Here is a 24,849-nt window from a genome sequence, read left to right as displayed (position 1 = left end):
TAACTTCTTGCTCCTCCACGTAACAGGTTGTCACCTAGCTAGCTAGTTTTTGAGAAAAGTGAGAAGTAGTTAACCAGGGAAGCCCTACGACAAAGGTTCTCAAGCATACTTAAGTATCACGTGAGAGCTTAGGAAACATGCAGATTTCTGTGCCCAGTACCAGGTTACACGGGGTGGTACTGGAAAAATTTCCTGATCTCATCTCTTTGTAGCTTTCTGAAGCCTTAAGAAAATTCCCACAGATGTTTACACACAGTTCTGAGCGGTTCTTCATTCTTTTTCCATGCAATACTGGCGCCCGCTTGTCAGCACCTGTGAAAGCGCTCCAGGCGGGAGGCAGATACACAACTAACGGGCACACCTTCTCAGGTAGGGCTCCGATATAATTTCCAGGCACGTTCCGTCCTTCCTCAGAGGTCAAAAGCTTAACCGTTCATTATCTATAAACTCAATTCGGATTCCCTGGAAGACCGTCCTGGAACGCCTTGCTGGATTCCTTCTTAGAGTTAAGACCAGTCAAGTTCCTTCGGCACTATTCCGGGTTTCTGTTGTTGGCAACTGGCCCTAGGGCAAGGATTGTATCCCGGGTCAGGATTCCTTTGGGCCATCTCTCCTTCCTCGTCCCCATTTCTAGGATAAGCCTATTTCTCCCGCAGGTGGGGAGGTTGGGTTGGAGCCGCACTGGGATTCGGGGGCCTTTCCTATGCAACCCTCCCGATTCGCTCCCCCCCATTTCCCATCTCTCTTTTCTCCCCCTTCCCTAACACCTTATCCTTCCCCTTTGCTCCCAGCAAAGTCTACGACCCCTTTCCTCTCCGGCTCAGTGGCCCGGCGTCTTCTCTTGCCACAAAACCGGGTGGTGGAGCGCGGGGCGTGAGTGTGGCTACACCCAGGACGGAGGCTCGTCCGGGGGTCGCGGGGAGGATTCTCACTCAGGATCCCTACTGTCGCCCCAAAGCGACCCTTTCCCCCGCGTCCCTCCAGAAGCTGCCTGCTGCTGCCGGTGGCAGAGGGGGACCCGCTGCTCATCAACCCCCGTCACTCCTCCAGGCTGCTCCCAATGGGCGTGCTCCCCGGGCACCCGTACTTCTCCCTCCGCCCTGCCATCCTCCCCACCTACCCCGCTGCAGGGCTCGCGGGTCGGCGGCGCTCCGGGCTGGCCTGAGGCGGGGCGAGGATGGAGGGACCAGCAGGAGCGGAGAGCGCTGGAAGGAGGGGGCGGCGCGCACACTTCGTCCCACCGCCATCCGGGAGAGCCCGGGCCCGTGCGCGCGCGCGCGCACCTCGCCGAGGCTCCGGCGGCGGGAGGCGGGCGGAGCTGCGGGCGGCGCGGGCGGAGCGATCGGCGGGCGGAGCGAGGGGTGGGAGGGAGCTCGCGAGCCGGCAGGCGGGCGAGGAGCGTCTCCTCCAGCATCTGCCGCGGCCGCGTTTGCCCGGAGACTGACCGACGGACCGATCGTCTGGCGGACGGGCTTGGGAGCTCGCCTTGTGCTCGGGGCCAGCTCCAGCGAAGCTGGGGGCTTGCAGCACGCGCTTCCCCGCCCGCTCGCGGCCACCCCGGCTCCGGCGGCCTCGGCGCGCGAGGGGCTGGAGGTGCGGGAGCCGCTCTCCGCAGGTCGGTCCCTGCGCTGCTCAGCCCCGGCCGCTGCGCTGCGCCGCGGCCCCCGAGCGGCGTCCCTGAGCCCCAGCTCCCCAACGTGCTGCTCCGAGCAACGGTGCTCCGGGGCTCCAAACTCGGGCTGCCGGGGCAAGTGTCTTCATGAACCCAGAGGATGTCCGGGAAGCATTACAAGGGTCCTGAAGTCAGTTGTTGCATCAAATATTTCATATTTGGCTTCAATGTCATATTTTGGGTAAGTTGGAGCGCTTCTGGGATTTCGGCTATCGTGGCCGATCGATTCGCGACGATTTCCCCCACGTTGCTCTCTGCCTTTACTTTTCGCAGCCCCTCGGGCGCTTGTCGGAGCACGGAGAGGCATCTGCCTTCCGCCTTTTCAGCCTGCGCGTTGGAGAGATAAACATTTAATCCTTTCTAGGAACGCGAAGAGGTAAAAAGAAAAACCGAGCCGGAAAGGGGGCACCCAGGCCTTGGGGTGGCTTTTTAAGGGAGGAATAGCGTGGATGCAGATGAAAGAACGGGCTCGGCAGTTTGAGAGATGAGCAACCACTCGAATGAGATTTGCTCCCGGTGGGATATGGATGTTGGGCTGAGCATGGTGTCATAACAGGGAAGGCTAATCGGGCAGACCCGACCCTGAGGTCCACCTTCTAACAAGGATCTGATTGGACGAGGGCTTGGCTCCGTGTTGCCGCGGCTGGTCTGTGCCATGTTCAGCGTGTATCTTCTTGCACCATCTCGGGCTTTGTGTAGGATGCAGATGCGGTGGTATATCGTTCTGTAATGTGCACGTAAATAACGCTTCCTGCACGCTCTTCGCCTTCATCTGGAAAGCGCTCCTTTTGCGTAATGGACTGACCAGTGGGCGTGTGGGGTGGAGGGATTTATTTGTCTCTCTGTATTATTGTCAGGATAATAAGAAGTCACCATCAACATATGTTTCAGTGTGTTCGTGCCTCACGTCCTCCTTTTTGAGGAGTGACATAGAGCGGGCCGTTTTGGGGAAACCTTGGAGAAATGCAGAGGAGAAGGTGTACGAGACATGTTTTATGGGGCTACCGGGAGAGCAAATGCTTGAAGGAAAGATTCAAACCATGCTCTGCTGGCACTACAATGTGCTGGGCACCTATTGTAATTAGGCTGGGTTGCCTACTCTTTTGTTTTGTTTGAATTCTTTTCCTTGATCTCACAAACATGTTCAGCAACCAGACAAAGAGTTCACTAGGACAAGAGGAAAACGTTGGTTCAAAGACCGTGTTATTTTTCCTTTCCATCCCATCCCGTCCCATCCCGTCCCATCCCGTCCCATCCCATCCTTTTCCTTACTGGGCACTCCTCCTGCCCCCCATTCTTCCCCCCATGGAAAGTAAAGATGGTGGCTGTCTGGGGGGGGGGGTGGTTCTCCAAGTTGCTGTTCAGTGTAGGTTCAGTGTGAGATAAACAATAATCCAGTGGTGGGATCAATAATAATCCACAACAGTCTGAACGCAGGGTATATTTATTTTGATTCTCCTTTAATTTTGGCCATACGATGTAAACATATGCATCGATGAGAATAGTTGTCAATATAGCTCTTTATATTCTTCTTTTTTCTGCCACACATTTACTAGGCTATTTTATTTTTATTTTCTGTTTTCTATAGGAGTACCTTGCACTGCTCATGCATGTTTTGCAAAAGGAAATGGAAGGGATTGGAGACCACTTTCTGTGTCAGCATGTCATCTGGCCTCAGGACTGATGATGAGGGGGGACACATGAATAAATATCAGATCTAGTCTTTCACAGGCCATTTTTGCCAGGGATTGGACATGATTCCTGTCAGCAGTCACCGCCCTCCCTGCAGTCAAACACTGCTACAAATATAGGAAGGAGAAATTATTTTCTTTCCTTGCTTCCTTTTTTTCAACCCTTGTTGGAAATGTTTAAAAGTCACATTTCTGGGTGAGGCGTTTTGATTTTATCTGAACTTGAAACTTTCATGACTTTGAGAGTCAAGGACTACCGAATTGAGACTGGATCTTGTTGGCGTAGTGAGTCCAAGCCTCTTGATTCTACTTGAACACTTCCAAAAGTTGCACATTTCAGCTACTAGGCAACAAAAAGTACCCAGGGGCTTTCTCTGCAGTTTCATAGCAGGAGGTGGAAAAGAAATGAAGGGATTTGGGCTCGTTTCCCTGACAGTTTGGTGTAATTTTGTAGTGTACAGAGGCATATTGAGTATTTTCTGTGGATTAGGTTGTAGCAAAACCTCTGGAATTGTGGAGAGCTTCAAAGAATTGCAGAGTGCTTGCATAGAGAGTTCCAGAAGAGAGTCATGTCTTGTCTCATTTTGAAGGTCTTACTCTCTTGGGAGAAGTTTTATGGGAAGCCTGAAAAGAGATGTAGGCTGTGGAACTAAACCAGCTGCCCCAGGCGGAATTGTTATGTAGATGCCTCTGTTACAACGGCACTTCTCTTACTCTGCTTTCTACACACCTTGTCCCTCCTTTCTGTGCCTAAAGCCTTCCACTCATATACGCCCTCATACCTTTCCTATCCTGTTGTCTGCTTCAAAATTACCCCATATTGGAATCTCTTGAGTTTTTAGTACCATGGTCTCTAGAGTGTTGATCAGCAGGAAGGTAGTCATGATACTTGATCACAGTAACTCAGACTAAGATGTTATTGACTGAAGAACTGGGGTCAGGAATGGGCAGCCTGCTTCTGTAAATTTGTTATTGCTATTACAAATTCTGTAAATTTGTTTTTGCTACGTAACAAAAAACCCCAAAGCTTAGTGGTTTAAAATAAAACTTCATTATATCTGACAGTTCTGTGATTTGACCAGGCTCATCTGGGTGATTTGCGCTTGGAATCGCCCATGCAGTTGCAGTGAGATGTGGCTGGCTGGGCTGGAGTTAACTGAAGGCTCACTGCAGTGGGATACCCAAGATGGTACCCTCACATGACTGGCAGTTGATGCTTGCCGAGAGCTCAGCCAGATTTGTTGGCTAGAGCACCTAAACGTGGCTTCTTCCTGTCTCTGAGACTGGCAGAAGAAACTTCCAGCCAGTGAAGGCTACTCCCGGAACTGGCCCAGTGTCAGTTTCATCTATTCCACTGGTTTAAGCTCGAGTGGAGCCTGCTCAATTTCAAAGTGCTGAAGAAGGAAATTCTCTCTTTTGTCAGACAAGTGTCAGGGTCGTGTGGGTTGTGGCCATCTGTGGAAAATACAGTCTTCTGCACTGAGCCTTAATTTCATTTATAAAGGAAAGATAACGTTATCCAATAGAGTTGTAGATTCAAGGATGCAATCAGATAAGATATTACCCAGCACAGTGTCTCAGTATTTAACAAATGGTGAATATGGTCTGTGTCATTGTCTCCAGATTTTATACTAGTTCCATCCTGGCTATAAAACTTCTAGAATACCTTAGCCTGGTACTTTGGCATCATTACTACCAGGTAATGATGCTCCTCTTAATATCTGCCAAGGAGATGAGGCGAATGGATTCCACAGATTGGATCGTCATGTATTTGAAAAAAGCACTATGTATCAGTGGAAGCCTTGAATGACTTGGGAGAACCAAGTCATTTTTCTCTTCTCTTTGCTGTACAAAGATTAGAAAGCCTTGGATCCTTGAGGCCAAATTTCTCTTTGATGTGCTTGCAAATATTACATTGTATCTTTAAGTGGAGGTTTACCCAGGTTTGATGGCAGAATGTTGCATCTCATTTGTTTCCGCAGGGTTTAAATTCAGAGAGGAGAGAGATTTAGGGAACCTTGCCGGGGGGCATAAGTAGGAAGTCTTATCTTATGATTCACTATAAATTGTAAGATGTTCTGGAATGATGACACATCAGCAGTTTTTAAGTCATAATTTTTGTTTTAATTTGCTAGACATCTGTTAGCTTCGATGGCAACCATATGGGAGTCTAAACTGCCTTTTGAATTACAAGGAGATGGTAGGAAGAAAGCTAAATATGGTTATGAAAGTGTCAAATGGGAAAAGTGTAAGAAGGGTGTATAGACCTAAGTGGGGAAAGTAATTGAATACTGACTTGCTTGCTCTGGCCTCTCCCTCCTGCGTCAGTGAGAAGGCACTGAAGCATTCTCACTTGATGATATGCCTGGAAGATTGAAATAAAGCCAGGGGGAAAAGTTGGAAAACCAAATAACGTTTCACCCACCATAAAATTGCCGAGGTGAGCTCATTTAGATGGATCACTCTGTCTTTCTTAATATGTCCACAGTAATCGTTAGTCCCTGGCAAAAGGTGACAGTAACCTGTATTTTAACAGAGCTTTATAATTACGACGTCTTTCTTCTAAGCATCTCAAAGCATCTTACAAGCATATTATGACATCTTTGTGACAGACGTAGAAATTGGAGAACAGAGACGTGGAGTGACTTTTGAAGAACATAACAGGGTTCACTTTTGGAGTGTTAAGTCTCTTTCAATAACTATAGCCCTAGCATCTCATTTGAATCTTATTTTAGAAGATGCTTGTTATTCTAAAATAAAACATCAAGTAAGTCATTTACATCTGTTCATAATTGAAAAGTGATAAAGTTTTTGCATATGTCTCAACACCACCCGCAAGCACACAAAAGTTAGGATGAAAATGTTAAAGAGTATGATAGAATAATAAACTATTGTGTAGTCTACTGAAAATTCATAAATGAAAAATGGAGTATTAAAGACTGTTATTAAAGTATTATTAAAGTATTAAAGTGTTCTTGAGTCACATGCTTCTTTCTATATGTAACACTGATGCCTGTCTTAAAATTCTAACTGCAGGCTTCTGAATCACCATCCTTCACTAGAATATAAGGTCTCCAACTGCAGGGACTGTCTCTCAGTTATTTTCCTAAGCTCAGTGTCTAGCATATTGTCTGAAACAGTAGGTGTTTAATAAATGTTTGTTGAATGAATGAATTATGAAATCATTGGAGAGTACATAGGCATCATCTCCTCTAACTTACTATTCAGTGAGGCATTTTCTCTCTAACATCCTTCCAACCCTCCTTAGGATGGATCTGTTTGGGGACCATTTTAATCATTTGAGAGTTTCATCTTTCCTGCAAACTAGGTGTAGTTTTCCCTTGGAACTTCCATCTTCCTAATATACTGTTGTTGATTTTTAATTTTATTTTGAAACTGTCTCATACCTGCAGAGAAATTGCAAGTAGTACAATTTGTTTTTATCCTGAATCATCTGAGAAAAAGTTGCCAGCATGATGGCTATAACACCAGTACTTCAGTGTATATGTTCTAGGGTGTTCTCCTAGATAACCACAGTATAGCCATCAAAGCCAGGAAATTACCACTGATACATTACCACCATCTAAATCTTAGATCTCATTCAAGTTTCCCGGTTGTTCCAATCACGTCTTCTAAAGCAAAGAAATTCAGTTCAGAAGACACATTGTATTTAGTTGGATCTTTTTAGTCTCTTTCAGTCTTTCACTGTCAGTTTCTTGACACTTTGGAAGATTTTAAACTAGTTATTTTGTAGAATGTCCCTCAATTTGTGTTGGTCTGCCATTTTTTCATTCTTAGATTCAGGCTGTGCATCTTTGGCAGGAGAATTACAGAAATGGTGCTGCAGTCCTCTCATTGCATCCATCAAGTGGCACTGATTTCTGTTTGTGTTTGTTCCGTTACTGATGATGGTTACTTGATTAAAGTGTTGTCTGCCAAATTTCTCCACCATAAAGTATGACTCTTTTCCCTTTTGTAATTTATACATATTTTGTGGCAAGTTATTGTGAACTTATGTATTAAAAAGCCCATTCCTCATCAGAATTTTGATTGATTAATTAATTAATTAATTAATTAATAGCAGTAAGAACTTTTGGTCTCTTTTTTTCCAGTATGTTTTAATTAAACTGTTACTCTCATTACTTACTTTGATGTTCCCATCAGTTCCAGGTTTGGCAGTCTTTTCATGCCCTTTAACTCCCATCACTCTTTGAGCCCTTCTTTGCTTTCTGGCAGAACATGTTCCAAGCTCATCTTTTGTATCAGCCATTTCCCCAATGAGCCCTGGTTCCTTTGCACAGAGAATGATATTTAGAAGTCAAGATCTGGTTGCTAAGTGTGCTCATTGCTTTGAGGCTATCACCACCCCTGGGGCCTCTCAGTGGACAGGACTATGGAATAATGTGTATGTATATACACATATGTACACATACACACGTTTACATCTGCATTTCTATATCCAGCTACATATTTTGAAAACCACGAGTTCACACTGGTATCTCAAATCCCTCTCTGACACGACAGGGTTTATTTTAGGTTTTTCCTTTTCCATATTTATAACTACCTTCTTTGACAGTGAGAATCCTAGCTCCCATTGTTCTTAACGATTTACTTATTTGATTAAGTCTCCCCTTACGTAGGCAGTCTTCCACTGCTGCCCCTGCCCCTCCCATGGTTGCCCTCCTTAACGGCTTTTGCTCCAGCATGCCGTGCCACAACCTACTTCCCACCGTGAACACCTTTCTCTGATACCCTGCTCTGGGCTTCCACATCCCTCCCCATACCTGTTCCTGGACAAAGGCTTAACTTCCCTTGTCCCCACTTTAGGACTGAATTTTTCAGGAAGGAGAAGGGGAAGGGCCTAGGTTACTCTTATACGATACAATATAAGACTTATCTCCCTGTGCACAGACCTTCGTTATTTAAAAATAGCCATGATGTCATTCCTAAACCCTCTGCTTTCCATCTTTAAAGGCTCGTGGTTTTTCCATGTCTTCTTCATACACTATTTCCAGATTGTTCTTTGCCCTGATTAAGGTACTCTGCCTATGGTCCCATTTGGACACACCTCCATTAATGTAGCGACCAGAATGAAACACGTTTTTCACACACCATTCCTACCATCCAGAGAGTGGTGGGTTGTTATTCTCAAACTCCCCCTTAAGTCTCTAGCCCAGAAGGCAGAAGCCTGGATTCATCTTTGAGTAAGTTACTCTCACACATTATTTTCTCAGTTGCTCATCTAAAATATGGCGAAAATAATTCCAATAGCTTGCAGAGCTGTTATCCAATACTAAATGAGATCATGCATATGAAGGTGCTTTCTACAAGGTAAATCTCTCAGTACAAATAGTAGTTATTAACCCAGGCTAAACTGCACATGCTTTTCCTGGCAGCCAGAGAACATAGTTGGCTCAAGTTGCATTTCTAGTGAAATGAAACCTTCATCTCTTTTTCAAGTGAACTTCTGTTAAACCCATCTCCCTAGGCTAAGTGCTAATCAGAAGCCCTAACCCTCCAGTTAATTATTTGAATTTAGGTTTAGTACTACATATTTATTCCATTTAAATGTCTTATTCTGACCCGGTGGTTTTCAAACCGTGCTACCAGCTGCACTAGGCTTCCTTGAGGTGTACCGGGGCCTGAGTGGGTTTCTGCCCTCTTTCCCCTGGAGAAGCTCAGCCAGTAGGTTTGATATTTTGAGATATCCTGAAGGGTTTTGCTTGCAAAAAGGGGTCTACTGCTTAAACAAACAATTGAAAACCACCATTCTAGCCTTCAGATAATTTTAAATCTTGCAGGTCAAGGCATGTTTAGAAAAAATTATTCCTCATATGGGTTTTTCTCCTATGGGTTTTTCTTCATGCATAGGACGTCCCTCTCCCTGATCAGGGGTGACTTCTGTAGGATTAGTTGGTATTTCAGGTGCCTTTATAGACACAGCAGCATAATCAGTGAATTGTTAGGAAATTTCAGTCTGATTCTGATTCTGTAGGTCCAGGATGGGGCCCTGGACTCATTCTGTAGGTCCACCAGGGAGTCTGATTCTGTAGGTCCAGGGAATCTGATTCTGTAGGTCCGGGATGGGGCCCTGGACTTAGTGGGGATTTTTTTGGCTTTTTTTGTTTTTAATCCCTGCAGGTGATTTTGATGCCCAGCTGAGGTGGAGAAGCTCTAGCTTGTTTTCCTTGGCAAGATGTGGCATCTCTTGCCATTACTCTCTGGAGGGGGAGCTGGGAGTGGGTGGTACAGGGCTATGACCAAATGGTGACTGATTTCCCCAGCACATGAAGCTAGTGTTCTTTGCTTATGAGAAAAAAATAATGTGGCCTATTTTATCCCTCTTGGAATTTTTTTTATTAATCCAAAAATGCCAGTTTATTTTTAAACCTGAAAGCCCTAAAAACAAAATGAGAAAATCTCTGCTAAAGAGAACCTCTTGTGCTGCAATTAGTAGGCTAAAAATTAGCATCATATAGGGATAGGAGCTAGTTATTTATTCGACAGGAACATTGAAGAAATAGACATTTGTTCCTTTGCCCTTGCTGTCCTGCACACTTCAGCACAGTGGGCTGGGTCTAACCACAGATGCAAGACAGTGAACGGTCCTCCCCTCCACAAACCAGCCTCCCTGTCCAAGGTGCCCTTCCTTGCAGGCTGTTTCCAGAGGCTTCCTTCCGTGCCCCCAGCCCTGAGTATCTTGATCTGGGGGTGGGGAGAAGGGGAGTTGCTTTCTGCACCTCTGTGGCAGTTCCGTTGACTTCCCTCTGCTGTCATGCCAAGCAGGGACATTTCTTCTCTCGTATCCAAGTTTGCAGCACTGTCACAGAGAGCTGACAGTAAAGCAAACACAGGAGACTCAAACCTGATATTTGTCAGTTTTCCTTACAAAGAAAAGTTTCAACGTAGAACATTCAGAGTGTGCACAATAAAGTTTTTCATTTTTTCCCCTGATGTCTTCCTTTTCATCTACCTCCTTTAGAAACAAAAAAATTAGGTATTCAATTATGGCTAGGCACCTAAAGTGGAAATCTTTTGAAAGAAATAAAATTTTGAATAAAAATCTAAACGAGGGGGCTTCCCTGGTGGTGCAGTGGTTGAGAATCTGCCTGCCAATGCAGGGGACACGGGTTCGAGCCCTGGTCTGGGAAGATCCCACATGCCACGGAGCAACTGGGCCCGTGAGCCACAATTACTGAGCCTGCGCGTCTGGAGCCTGTGCTCCGCAACAAGAGAGGCCGCGATGGTGAGAGGCCCGCGCACTGCGATGAAGAGTGGTCCCCACTTGCCGCAACTAGAGAAAGCCCTCGCACAGAAACGAAGACTCAACACAGTCATAAATAAATAAATAAATAAATAAATAAATAAATAAAAGAACGTGAATTTCTTTAAAAAAAAAAAAAAAATCTAAACGATTTCTCTGAGGTGTTTTACTGGGGCATAGTTATAAGCACTCCTGAACAAACATACCCAGAATGGCGTACAAACCCTGTGGTTAGAGCTACGGTATTATCTGTCTGTACATAAAGGATTGTTAATTATGAAATGTAAGGTATAATTTTTAAGTAATGTAATCACCAACCTCAATAACAAAATATCAATAGTATTTGGAAGTGTTTGGCCAAACATTTTGGCTCTTCTCATTGAAAAGGCATAGTGATGTTCTATACCTCTTCCAGCTACTATTTACTATTTGGATAAGTATTGCAAGACATAGGGCTCTTTTTACTCGTTGAAAAATTTCTTTCTAAATTATAGTTGGCACTTAGTCCCGAATTTCTAAAAATCTGGAGGGAACAGCTGTTGCTCTAATAAATATTCAGGCCAGCTATTTTAATGCTTTGTACTTAAGTCATCCTAATAAAAGAGGAATACTTGACTTAAGCATTTCTCAAAGTATAATGTTTTGCTTCCAACAAAAATTTCCCCCAACTGTTAATATTTCCCCCAAAGCAGCCTTAAAACTTAATTCTGCCAAGTAAGTAGTTCTAATCACTCCTGAAGCATTTAATGCCCAACCTCAGTTTTCCTGTTTTAAGGTACAGTCCTATCAATATAGCTCAGTCCCTTAACTTGTGAAGATTCCACAGCCGCTGACCTTTAAGGAAAATTCTTTATAGGGTCTAGTATTAGAGAGTGATAAAAGGTTTATGCTGAGTTGGGCATTCTGGTGCTCTGGTGGTAGGCAGGCAGAAGTCTGGTGTTAAGGAGTTTGGATTTTGAGTATGTCTGGGTTTTTACCCAGCTCCATTCGCAGGCTTGTGATCTCAGACAGGCTACTTACTCACCTTAAGGTTATGTCTCCCCAACTGCAAAATGGCATTCTTAGCAGTAGTATTAATGTTGTTATCAGTAATATTAAGACCCAACATCTACCTCAGAGTCATGAGGATTAGAGGAGTTAATATGTATAAAATGCTTGGAATAATCAATAGGTATTAGCAATTATTACTCTATTCTCCTCAACACCCATAATTTCATTTGGTGGTTTTTTTCTTGACTTCTTTCAGAACCATTACAGTAATCTTACACTGTAACTTATATTTTTTGTTCTCTGTAATGTTCTGCCTACATAAGTACATTCCCAAAATAACTAAAGGAAAAAAAAAAGATCTAACAAATGTTCACAATGTTCTTTTCATTGTAATGAATAGCATGTAATTCTTATCATGGATACCAGACCATGAATTCATGTCTATTGTTTGTTGTTAATTTTCCCATTTTTCTTTACCCGTTAGCTTCACTCTTCTTCATTTTCTTTGCAAAATGAAACTGTCTCATATTGGTGTTTTGTACTGGGAAGTTGAGTTTCTGATGTTGGACTCTGGTATTAGGCCTAACACCTGGGAGAAATAGAAACAGTTTATTAAAATCTTTTAAATCTGGATATTTTGGAAATACCTAGATGGCTGTAAGTATATATATTTAGATTTTATGGCGTCATAAGTCCTGTATATCTTGGTCATTGTTTTCCTCTGTATTTCCGACACATTCTTTAGTCTGTGAAGGTGAACACTGAGTCAGCAACACAGATAATTCAGGCTTTCCCCTTGGATGTCTTTCCAACTGATGAAGGAGTAGGATTTTGGCCTGAACTACCCGGATCATTGACTAACTGGGCCACCCATCTTGGGAATGAGTGACCGCCTGGCTTCTCCTTCGAAGCGTTACTGGGATGCCCTGAGCTGTGCTCCAGTACTGTCACCTGACGCGGAAGACCTGGGCTGCCCTATTTCCAAAGCATAATTCTCTAACGGGGCTCAGCTCTGGGAGAAAAGGCCAGGACATGCTAATTCAGTAGGTCCAAGGAGCCTTGGCACTCATTCCCATGCTGAAGATGTGCAGAAAGCCCCAGCCCTTGAAGGGGGAGAGGAGGGATAAAGGGGAGGGTTAGGTAGAATTTTTACTGTAGTATTCATTAGTAAAAAAGATGATTTATGTGGCATGATAGGACATTACAGGAGCGTATTTAAAGTCATTTTGGCTTACTGTAGCATCCCCAACGCCGCCACTTTAGGTCCACTCACTGACCTCACGATCCACTGATGGTTTGTGACTCCCCGTGGGGAGTTTCCTCCTCGTCCCCAGCCCTCTGCTAGCTGGTTTCGCTGAGTGTCTGAAGGATGGCCGGCCACCTGATAAGCCAAAGCAGCGAATCTCAAAGCTCAGTCATTTTCAAACTGCCTGCATGGTTCTGGACAAACTTTTGTGCCACCCCAGAGTTTTGTAAAATTTAAGTCACGTGGGAATCTCGTTTAAAATGCAGATTCTGATTCGGTAGGTGTGAGAGGGGCCGAAGATCCGGTACCTTAACATGCTCCCAGGTGAGGCTGGTGTTCCTGGTCCACTGATCTCATTTTCAGTTTCAAGGATCTAGACCATTTCAAACGTATTTTTTCCCTTTAAAACGACTCCGTTTTTAAACCTTAAATACATTTATTTAAAAAGGAAACTTGAAAAATATCACTATTCAAATGCATACAATGACAATAATATGGCTTGTTAACTTCTAGGTGGCTCTTGGTGCCTGCTGGCAGGCCTGACTCGGAGGCTTATTTTCCTTTGTTACAGTGGAAGTTAACAAGTGTACAAAGCATTCAACATCCTGGGATCAAATGGAGACTTTCTCCTTGACTAGACCAGAGGATTAAAAGGGAATTGAAAAGGAAATGACTTTCTTATTTAAGGTTATTTAATGCTGTATTCTAAAATTGTCTCCTCTGGCACCCCAGGTCACCAGGGAATCTCACTTTGGGGAACACTGCTTTTAAGTAATTTGCAGGAAGACATGCATTTATAAGCTGAAACCTATTAGCAAGATGGGCGAATCTCTAGAGGTAAAATGATTGGGGGGATGTGTTCAAATTCTTGCCTACTCCAGGTTCTGTTTCCTATTGGGAAAAAAGAGGGGTACCCCCAATTTCTGAAAAATTGCTACCCCCAGGCCCAGTGAGTAATTACATCTTAGGTATAAAAGGGAAAATGCTTTGGAAAATTGGATTTCAGGCGAACAGAAAGTCAACCTGAAATACTTAGGAAATCTCTCTCAGTGGGTTTCTTCCTCTACTCCCCCGTCTCCTCTTCCTTCAAGTTACTATTGATTATGTTCAATTTGGAATGAATCCATTTATTTGATACATTTTTAAGAATAGGGTACTTTCTTTATACTTTTTTATTGTAAAAAAATACAGCAACATTAATATACCTTTTTTTTTAAGGAAAAGAAATTCACCACATTCCAATAACTCAGTTCAATTATATTAAAAGTAGAGACTCAGTCAAGTGCTCTGAGAGCAGTGAACAAACACCCCAAAACAAACAAAGAAACAGCCCATTTTAGAGTTTCAGTAGTAGTCACTTACAAGGATTCAAATTTAGCAAACCGCAGTTACTTAACTTTGTAAAGGAAAAATGTGCTTTTCCATCACTAGCTTTTAAGCATTTCTTCTGACTTGTACCAGTATTTCCCCCCTCAGGACAACATTTAGAATAAGTGTTTCAACATACAGAACAAATACCTTGTGAATAAACATCAATTTCACACAACGAAAAAAAAAAATCAATAAATCTGCTTTAGGCATTTGAAAAACCCTGTACTTTTAAAGGAAGGAGTTATAGTGTTAAGTAACTGAAAAACAAAACCCCCCAAAACCCAGGCTCTTAGCTTTAAATGTTCTTCAGCATGACCTTAACTTAGAAAAATGTAGTTGGAACTTTCTGAACACCTGTTTCATTGTTGGTGCCTGCTTATTCAAGGATGGATAGCAACTGCCCACATGGCAACTCATGTGAGAAGTTCTACTTAGTATTTTTTTTCTAATCTCATAACTGGAATCCTATGGAAAGTGGTGTTTTTTTGGTAACCAGTTCTTTTTAGCTTTGTCTGTTGGGGTTTTTGAAAGAATAAATTGAATGAAGAGGTGGCTGGATGATATGTGGCATTTGAGGTTTTTGCAAGTCTGCAAAGATTTAATAATCCCTAATATTCTTACTGTATGCGTTGCGAGTTTTAAAGTTGCTCTCCAGTGAGGGCCTGAAACAATTGCATGAAAGTTTGAAAATAATGTTTTACTCATTCATCTTTCTTTAAGATAAAGAGTCAATATTTTAGAAATAAAAGGATTGGTTTCACTAAAAAGAGGACTGAAATATCTTTTATATTTTGTGAAATACATACATTCCATTTAAAATTAACATATATCCTTGGATATTTAAAATATATATTATCAGTGTATATCCTTCATGCATATTAAATATTGATTTATATCCTTGGATTTTTTTTTTTATGAGTAGATATATGCTTTTCTTTGGATAAAGAAAGAAAAACTACCTAAATGACCATATGCCCTCCAAACAATTTTATTTGTGATAAAAGATTAAAATTTCCTTATTACATTATCCTATAAATATGCAAACTAAATGAAACTTTTTGTAAGTTAAAAATAAAAACCAGAGATCAGTCTTAGTACCTAAGACATAAGCAGGAAAAAACACTATTCTTGCTTTTTTGGTTCTTAGATGAAGACTAGAAAATAAACTCTTTTGAATTATGAAATTACTACAGCCTAGCTGGAGGCACCAACAGATCATTAATTATTGCTAAGAACCTTTCAGAATGCAGTTTTTAAATTTCAAATATCCTTGCTATTGAATCCCATCCTTCCCCCCGCCCCCCTTTTCCCATGAATTTAATTCCAGAACGGAGAAGATAGGGCTTTTTGCTTTGGGGGTAACTAAATCTCTTTCTTACTCTTTAACAACGTTAACCTGCTGATGAAAGCACAGAAGGTTGGAATTATTTTGAACAGGAATGGCTGTGCAAATATTTAACTGAGTGTTCTTTGGCAAGTCTTTTCGTGCTCAAGTATTGGAACTATTCTTTAATTGGTCTTTTGCATTCTTGATTATATAATCTCAAAACATATGTTGAAACGGACCTCAAAAATCAGTTAGGCTTCTAGTTTTTACCCCCCTTCCTCACCTTTTTTCCCCTCTTAATAGTGGAATCCTTTTTTTTTTTTTTTTCATCCACTTTTCCGCAAAGCCCCCAATTTATAAAGCAGCCACAGCTGGTGTTCTGGGCGCAGAGCGTCTCCGTGAGCTCCGCGCGTCTCCGTGGCCTCCGCGGTTCCCAGCCTCGCTGCGTGGGAAGAGCGTGCAGAGGGGACGGCGGGTGTCCTGGAGGATTTGATGTCGTGCTGAGGACGGTGGAGAAGGTATCTGTGTACCATTTACGCGTTGAACGAGGATGAAGTCGGCATTTGGCCTAGTAGGTTGTGTGCTGGCTGAATTGCCCAAGTTTCCGAGTCCCAGTGCTTTGACCGCATTTGGTTCTACTAAACAGCTTTGGCGCAGTCATTTTGATTAACATCAACTTGCTTATGTTAAGTAAGTATTCAGGTTATTTATTATGCATTACTCTTGCCTTTGGAATGAGCAGACTTGAAAACTCCTGCTTCATATGGATTCCATATGTGGCTTTTAAGTTAGCAGAGATGCAAAGGCTTCCAATTATATTGCACGTGAAGTTGCATATTGAATAGATTAATCTTGATGGCATAGGTATTATCTGAAATTCTTTGTCATCTCTAATATTGTTCATATTTCATTTAAACAAACTATTAGGTGTTGGAAGATTCTGTGGTGATGAACTTAACCTACGAATTCACGTGTCCTATTTGGGTTTTTTATTACTGAAAGCAGATACCCATGGTATTTGTTATTTGGTTTGCACTGATGTACTCCAGATAGTATGAGGTGACATTTAAGAAGAAAAAAAACCCGGTACATTTGCTCTTTATCCCCACACCTCCACCCCAGGCAAGTTAGGTAGAGAATATTGCAGTGTTTAAGATAGTGGTTAAGAGTGAGACTACGTGGGTTCAAATTTTGGCCTTGGCACTTCCAAGCTGCGTGACCATGGACAGTTATGTCATCATTCTGGACTGTTTCTTTTGGGCAAAAAGTGGGTAACAGGAAGCCTACCTCTAGGGTAACTGTAAAGATTCAATGCGATGACGCATGTGCCAAGCCTGAGCGGGGTGAGCGCTCCGTGACTGCTGACCTTGGAATCAGGTGTGGAATAGCTGACTGCTTGGGGCAGGTGCAGGCTTTTGAGTCAGTATCACCCGGGAAAGGTGTGGTCGGAGTCCAGGAGCCTCAACTTTCCTTATTAGGGAAGCGCTGTCTGTATAATAGCACTTTTCTCTCACGTCAAACTTTGTGTCCTTTGGTGCTTCACCTAACTGGAGGACATTGCATCTCCACACTTTCCTTCGGCAACTAGATCTATCTGAGAGTTTAGTTTTCTAGCTGGGACAGCTGCTTCATTCCCCTGCCTCCTGGACCCTGATTTCTTCTCACATTTAGCTGCAGCTGTTCACCATGTCCATTGCTGGCATGACCTGATCAGCCCTCTGTTTCTTTATCACAAATGCCAGCATTTCTCGTGTCTTGCCTAGAGGGTCATTTTGAGGCCACGAACCTACCTGTTTTGTTTTTTTTTTTTTAATGGTAGTATATGCAGAATATTACAGTTACAATAAAATAATAATTCTAGTAATAGAAATATGCCTGGAAAAATACCTAAAATATAGCAGGTACCCAGTAATTATTAATTGAAATAAGTTAGTTGAATCTAAAGTAATTTTCTCTTTTTAATAACCATTTTTTAATTGAAGTATAATTAATTTACAATGTTAGTTTCAGGTGTACAACAAGGTGATTCAGTTATACATATCTTGATATATATCTATCCTTTTTCAGATTTTTTTTCCAGTATAGGTTATGACAAGATATTGAATACAATTCCTTGTGCTGTACAGTAGGTCCTTGTTATCTGTTTTATATATAGTAGTCAGTATCTGTTAACCCCAGAATCCTAATTTATCCTCCCCCCTCCTCGCTATTCCCTTTGGTAACCATGAGTTTGTTTTCTATGTCTGTGAGTCTATTTCTGTTTTGTAAGTAAGTTCATTTACATCATTTTTTTAGATTCCACATATAAGTGATAGCATATGATATTTGTCTTTGACTTACTTCACTTAGTGTGATAATCTCGAGGTCCATCCATGTTGCTGCAAATGGCATTCTCTTTTGTTGCTGAGTAATATTCCATCGTATATAAATACCACGTTTTCTTTATCCATTCATCTGTTGATGGACACTTAGGTTTCTTCCAAGTGTTGGCTATTGTAAATGATGCTGCAGTGAACATTGGCGTGCGTGTATCTTTTTGAATTAAGAGTTTTCTCTGGATATATGCCCAGGAGTAGGATTGCAGGATCATATGGTAATTCTATTTTTAGTTTTCTAAGGAACCTCCGCACTATTCTCCATAGTAGCTGTACCAATTTACATTCCCACCAACAGTATAGGAGGGTTCCCTTTTCTCCACGCCCTCTCCAGCATTTATTACTTGTAGACTTTTTGATGATGGCCATTCTGACTGGTGTGAGGTGATACCTCTTTGTAGTTTTGATTTGCATTTCTCTAATTAGCGATATTGAACATGTTTTCATGTGCCTGTTGGCCATCTATATTAATTTTCTCCGTTTAGTAACAAGATTAGCATTCATCTGGGCCCCTCTGCAAAAATTTGTTATACACAAGTAGGTATGTTTATAAAGTTTAATTTATTAATATATAATTTATTCTGATTGTAATTACAAATTTTCTAACTGAATTTATATTTAGATGCTTACAAGTTTTTGTTACAAATGGTGTTTTATTGGCTGCTGAACTTTAAGGAATCTGGCATTTTAAATTGCTTTTCACTGTTTGGGAAATAAAAAAATATAAGTCTGAAAAATCATTGACATTATAGTAAAAGAAAGCAGCTTCCCTCCCCGAAGTTAGTTCTTTTCAGAGTGTATTTTTCAAGTGGATTTTTGTCTCGTTTTTCATTTTCTGAACTATCGTAAGTGGTTTCTCTTCCTTCAGCTATATAGATGAAGATTTCTGGAACTAAAGTTTTGCCCAGATTGAGACTAGCTTCTATCTTGTTCACTATATATGTGTGTGTGTGTGTGTGTGTGTGTGTGTGTGTGTGTGTGTGTGTGTGTGTGTATGTGTATATATGTGTGTATATATGTAAATGTGTGTATATTTATGTATATGTATATATATAGTTTATGTTTTGATTTCTTGTGCATTTCTTAAATTTATTTATTTATTTATTTATTTATTTATTTATTTATTTATGGCTGTGTTGGGTCTTCGTCTCCGCGCGAGGGCTCTCTACAGTTGCGGCAAGCGGGGGCTACTCCTCATCGCGGTGCGCGGGCCTCTCACTATCGCGGCCTCTCCTGCTGCGGAGCACAGGCTCCAGACGCGCAGGCTCAGCAGTTGTGGCTCACGGGCCCAGTTGCTCCGCGGCATGTGGGATCTTCCCAGACCAGGGCTTGAACCCGTGTCCCCTGCACTGGCAGGCAGATTCTCAACCACTGCGCCACCAGGGAAGCCCCTCTTGTGCATTTCTAAATATAGAAAAGTTTCAAAAAGTGGGGGAGGTGAAACAGGGAGAGGAGAAGCAGAGGTGGTATTGGGCCACTGTATTGAGGGAAGGATATGCTTGGGGGGATCCCAGACTGTGCTGTTGAACAATTAAACTCTGGAGTGTTTCAAAGTACCTTTCCAATGAGGGGCGTAATACTGCTGCTTTTGTAACCCATGACATGAAGAGTGTAGGGGGGCTCATGTGGAGGAGTTTCTGGGACCAGGAACCCCATGAGGACAGTTGTGTAAATTGAGGAATGTACACAGGTCGCTCAGAGACACTCCTCAGTGGGTCTCTTGTGCTTCGCCATGTCTTGCTGGGTGGGCGGAAAATGCTCTTCACTTGGGCCATTTCTTAGGGTTGTGTTTGTGGCGAGCAGCCTTGAAGGATGAGGTAATGTCTCTCCCTGGGGCAAAGAGCAAAACCTCACCTACACTTGTTATAAAGCAGCAGGTCCCCAAAGCACAGGTTCCACAGCTGTGCTGCAAACATAAAGCAGCGCGTGCAGCTTGCATCTGGGCCCCTCAGTGCCACCGCCGTTGGACTTTGGGGTGAGGAGAACTGACACGCATGGCTCCCATGCTGTCCGCTGTGCTGCTGATAATACTGTCCTTTGTCTGTGACCCAGGAGTCTTGTGTCTTCTGCCAGCTTCCGTGAAACAGTACTGAGGCCGATGCATTACCCTGGAAGGAGGGTAAAAGCAAATCGAGACCGGACACAGGTGTACTGTATATAAGTTGAATACATAGCCTGCTAAATGTGTTCAGATGTGTCCTGTTTAGAACATAATCACCTGGGCCTCACCTGCAAAGAATGTGTTTAGGAAGGCGACAGTGGGTGGCTCCGCAGAGCTTCCTTCTCAGATTTCTAAGACCTGATGAGGGCTTCTCAGGCACTTCACAGCTGTGCCACTGGTCAGTGCGACTCCAGGGAACCAAGGAGGCCAACACATCCTTACCAAGAATTGTTGCATCCTGATTGAGGTAAGAGGCAGAGCTGACGCACGTGAGGGGCTGATTTTGAGAGTGCCGAGCAACAGGGTCCAGAATTTTTGGTGGCAGTGGGGGAGAGCACAGAATACTGGGAGCCGGGGCAGCCCCAGAGGGTGCAGACAGGGCAAGATGCAGAGATCGTCAGATGTCTGGCCCTGAAAGAAGAGAGGCGGGAAAGTCCAGGCCAAGGCAGTGGGCTGGAGCTGAGGAGGAGCAGCCTGGCCCTGTTGAACTGGACTGGGGAAGAGACTTTCTGGGTGCTTTTTGATGCTTGTGCAATGAATTTTTTTTCAAGCGGTCAGTTAACCAGCCTCTTGGAGAATGACACTGAGATCACCTCCAAGCTGGTGTAGGCAATGTAGAGAAGCGTTTATAATGAACAGTCATGCAGCTGATGAGAGCCAAGTAAGGACATTTGTTCAGAACAATAATTTTTGTGTTTTTTAAAATGTATCTGTAAAAGTGTATTTACCGGTTATCTGCAGTAGGTATTTAGTTCTTCCCCCATCAAAAAACTAATATGTCTGTGTGGTGATTAGGCCTGACATTAAGATTCTTGATGGAGAGAGGGCTCTCAGGGCTCAAATACATGAGATGTTGAAGCCCCACTCCTGGTGTTTCCAGTGTGAATCTTACTGCCAGTGAGAACCAAACTCTAAATAATATTTTTCATTCACTTAATGATATGTGAAAATGATTAACTTCCTGCAGCCATCAATTGAGATCCATGATGACTGCTGAAATCTGGGGATTCACGGATTAGGTAAAAAAATTCATGGGTCAGGAAGTGGATTTTGAGGGGGTATTTCTGTGGGAGTGCTCCCCTATCCCTGAGGGTTGCTGCCACACATAGCTACACAGGTTGTGAACTGTATAACTCCCCGGGACGTGCATAGTGCTTGCTCCCTGGATTGTGCAATGTGGCAGCTTGTGGGCATTGGGCAGCCATCCAAAGGTTTAAATAAGTGGCCTACAGGATAGAAAGCCCAGAGATAAACCCACGCACATATGGCCACCTTATTTTTGATAAAAGAGGCAAGAATACACAATGGAGAAAAGACAGTCTCTTCAATAAGTGGTGCTGGGAAAACTGGACAGCTACATGTAAAAGAATGAAATTAGAACACTCCCTAACACCATACACAAAAATAAACTCTAAGTGGATTAAAGACCTAAATGTAAGGCCAGACACTATCAAACTCTTAGAGGAAAACATAGGCAGAACACTCTATGACATAAATCACAGCAAGATCCTCTTTGACCCACCTCCTAGAGAAGTGGAAATAAAAACAAAAATAAACAAATGGGACCTAATGAAACTTGAAAGCTTTTGCACAGCAAAGGAAATCATAAACAAGACCAAAAGACAACCCTCAGAATGGGAGAAAATATTTGCAAACAAAGCAAATGACAAAGGATTAATCTCCAAAATATACAAGTAGCTCATGCAGCTCAATATCAAAAAAACAAACAACCCAATCCAAAAATGGGCAGAAGACCTAAATACACATTTCTCCAAAGAAGATATACAGATTGCCAACAAACACATGAAAGGATGCTCAACATCACTAATCATTAGAGAAATGCAAATCAGAACTACAGTGAGGTATCACCTCACACCAGTCAGAATGGCCGTCATCAAAAAATCTACCAACAATAAATGCTGGAGAGGATGTGGAGAAAAGGGAACCCTCTTGCACTGTTGGTGGGAATGTAAATTGATACAGCCACTATGGTGAACAGTATGGAGGTTCCTTAAAAGACTAGAAATTGAACTACCATATGACCCAGCAATCCCACTACTGGGCATATACCCTGAGAAAACCATAATTCAGAAAGAGTCATGTACCGCAATGTTCATTGCAGCTCTGTTTACAATCGCCAGGACATGGAAGCAACCTAAGTGTCCATCAACAGATGAATGGATAAAGAAGATGTGGCACATATATACAATGGAACATTACTCAGCCATAAAAAGAAATGAAATGGAGGTATTTGTAATGAGGTGGATGGAGTTAGAGTCTGTCATACAGAGTGAAGTAAGTCAGAAAGAGAACACATACTGTATGCTAACACACATATATGGAATCTAAAAAAAAAAATGGTTCTGATGAACTTAGGGGCAGGACAGGAATAAAGATGCAGACGTAGAGAATGGACTTGAGGACACGGGGAGGGGGAAGGGTAAGCTGGGACAAAGTGAGAGAGTGGCATGGACATATACACACTACCAAATGTAAAATAGATAGCTCGTGGGAAGCAGCTGCATAGCACAGGGAGATCAGCTTGGTGCTTTGTGACCACCTAGAGGGGTGGGATAGGGAGGGTGGGAGGGAGACGCAAGAGGGAGGGGATATGGGGATATATGTATATGTATAGCTGATTCACTTTGTTATACAGCAGAAACTAACACACCATTGTAAAGCAATTATACTCCAATAAAGATGTTAAAAAAAAAAATAAGTGGCCTATAAAGTGGCCTATACATTTTTTCCTTAAGCTGAGTGGATTCAGACTTTCTGTTAGTGTGATAAGTATCACCTGTGCCTTTCGCTCCTGGTGGAGAAACCTGGTGGTGATGGTGGTGAGGGTGGAGGCTTCTCATGTGGAGCTGGGAGCTCCCTGCCAAGCGAGAGGGTCCCCCCGGCTGACAAGGACTGCTCAGAGGCCTTGGGACCTTGCAGACTGAGCTAAGAAACCTCAGAGTAGTGTCCGCAGTCCAGCTGGTCTCCATTGAGCCCAGGGAGACCAAAAGACCTGCCAGTGCTGAACCTCTGTTATTGTCCCCTTGAAGCCAAGCAAGTCATTTGTTCACTTTTATGTTAATAAATGAACTCGATCACTCATGTTCGAAATAATGAACCCCATTTAAAAAGTAATTGTCTGCAGTTACCTTTGATTCTTTTTTTAAAAAGTTTATTTATTTATTTATTTTTGGCTGCATTGGGTCTTCATTGCTGTGTGCGGGCTTTCTCTAGTTGCGGCGAGCGGGGGCTACTCTTCGTTGCGGTGCGCGGGCTTCTCATTGCGGTGGCTTCTCTTGTTGCGGAGCAGGGGCTCTAGGCTAACGGACTTCAGTAGCTGTGGCTCGCGGGCTCTAGAGCACAGGCTCAGTAGTTGTGGTGCACGGGCTTAGTTGCTCCGCGGCATGTGGGATCTTCCGGGACCAGGTCTCGAACCCGTGTCCCCTGCATTGACAGGTGGATTCTTAACTGTTGCACCGCCAGGGAAGCCCCTACCTTTGATTCTTGAATCCGGTATGTTTGTTATCAAAACGAAGAGGCTGCCCACCAAATTCTTTTCAGTTTCTTAATACAGTTACTTTACTTTCTTTTAATTATGTATGTGAAGTGTTAGCTAGTTTAAATGCACAGATGAAGAGAGATCATTTTTATATGGAATGTTATTTTATTGCATACCTCTGTAAGTAGTTTTAGGAAATAAAGGCCAAGTATTCACATATAAATGTTTCTTCACCATTCTGAATGCATTCTCGCTTAAAATTTAAAATTTTGCCGGGTGGATTTAGGAAGGGGCTAACGAAAGATTTGGGAGTAGAACTCTACCGCCACATAGAGATGCACCACTGCTGTCTCCTATAGCAGCCTAGTTCTGTTCTGTCATTCGAGTTTTGAGCCCTATGACCCAAGGAGAACCTATATCCTTATAGCTAGGCAGAATTACCAGCCACTAGTATGTCCCTTTTCCCTTCCCATGTGAGCTGACAACCTCCAGGAAAACCTGGAGGACCTATTTATCACCCCCATACCCCCTTCCCCTAGCAGAAGCCCGTATGTTTTCCGTAATAGGATTTTGAATAATGAAGGGTAGTGGGACTTGGCGTCATAAGGTCTGGGTTTGAATCTCACTTCTGTTACCTTCTAGCTATGTTACCCTGACTCATCTTAAGCTTTTTGAGTCTCAGTTAATCCTCACAGGCAAAGTGAGTATGTTGGAAAACAGTTCTCCATAAATCTCTCATGTTTCTGTATATCTTGCAAGCTGAGGTACTGACTGCCTTTGTTCTGGACCACCTTTTCAAGGATATTTGTAGAGTGAAAAGCCTTGGAAGATAGACACACGTGAAGAAAAATATTTGGGCTCCCTAAGTTCAAGGGTCCTCTCTTGCAGTGCAGTTCACGGTGTGATCCCTCTGCATGGTCCTGTGGGAATTGTTGCTCGGGGAACTGGTGCAGATGCTGATACTATGGCTACTGTATTGCTGTGAGTAATAAACCAGTCTTTGCCTTTGACCCAGGAATTGCATGAGTCCTGCCAGCATCTGTGAAACGGTGGTAGGCTGACTTGTTAGCTTACTAGTAGGTTGAAATCTCGGACCCTGAATAGTACTGTCAGCAGTAATACCTGCTCAGTCTTAACTCAGTCAGTGTTTTCTCTCATCCTCCTCTCCACCACATTTCCCTGCCTTGGTTCAGGCCATCAGCATTTTTCACTTGCAGGACTGCAGTACTCCCTTCCTTCCCCAACACTCCATT

General features: G+C 43.0%; 1 protein-coding gene across 2 annotated transcripts in view; it reads left to right on the top strand.

Moving 5' to 3' along the window:
- The first annotated feature begins 1,369 nt into the window (after window positions 1–1,369).
- The window catches only part of TSPAN5 (tetraspanin 5), a 183,422-nt gene continuing 159,942 nt past the window's right edge, over window positions 1,370–24,849 (top strand). For both annotated transcript variants that reach the window (XM_068542475.1, XM_068542472.1), the window contains exon 1: window positions 1,370–1,853. In XM_068542475.1, coding sequence (XP_068398576.1) covers window positions 1,773–1,853 — 81 coding nt within the window. In that variant the 5' untranslated portion in view covers window positions 1,370–1,772. The remainder of the gene's footprint in view (window positions 1,854–24,849) is intronic.

This window comes from Eschrichtius robustus, chromosome 4, assembly GCF_028021215.1.
Source record: "Eschrichtius robustus isolate mEscRob2 chromosome 4, mEscRob2.pri, whole genome shotgun sequence".
Taxonomy (NCBI): Eukaryota; Metazoa; Chordata; class Mammalia; order Artiodactyla; family Eschrichtiidae; genus Eschrichtius; species Eschrichtius robustus.
The sequence above is the reverse complement of the archived record's forward strand: the minus strand, read 5'-3'. Positions and strand labels throughout refer to the sequence as shown.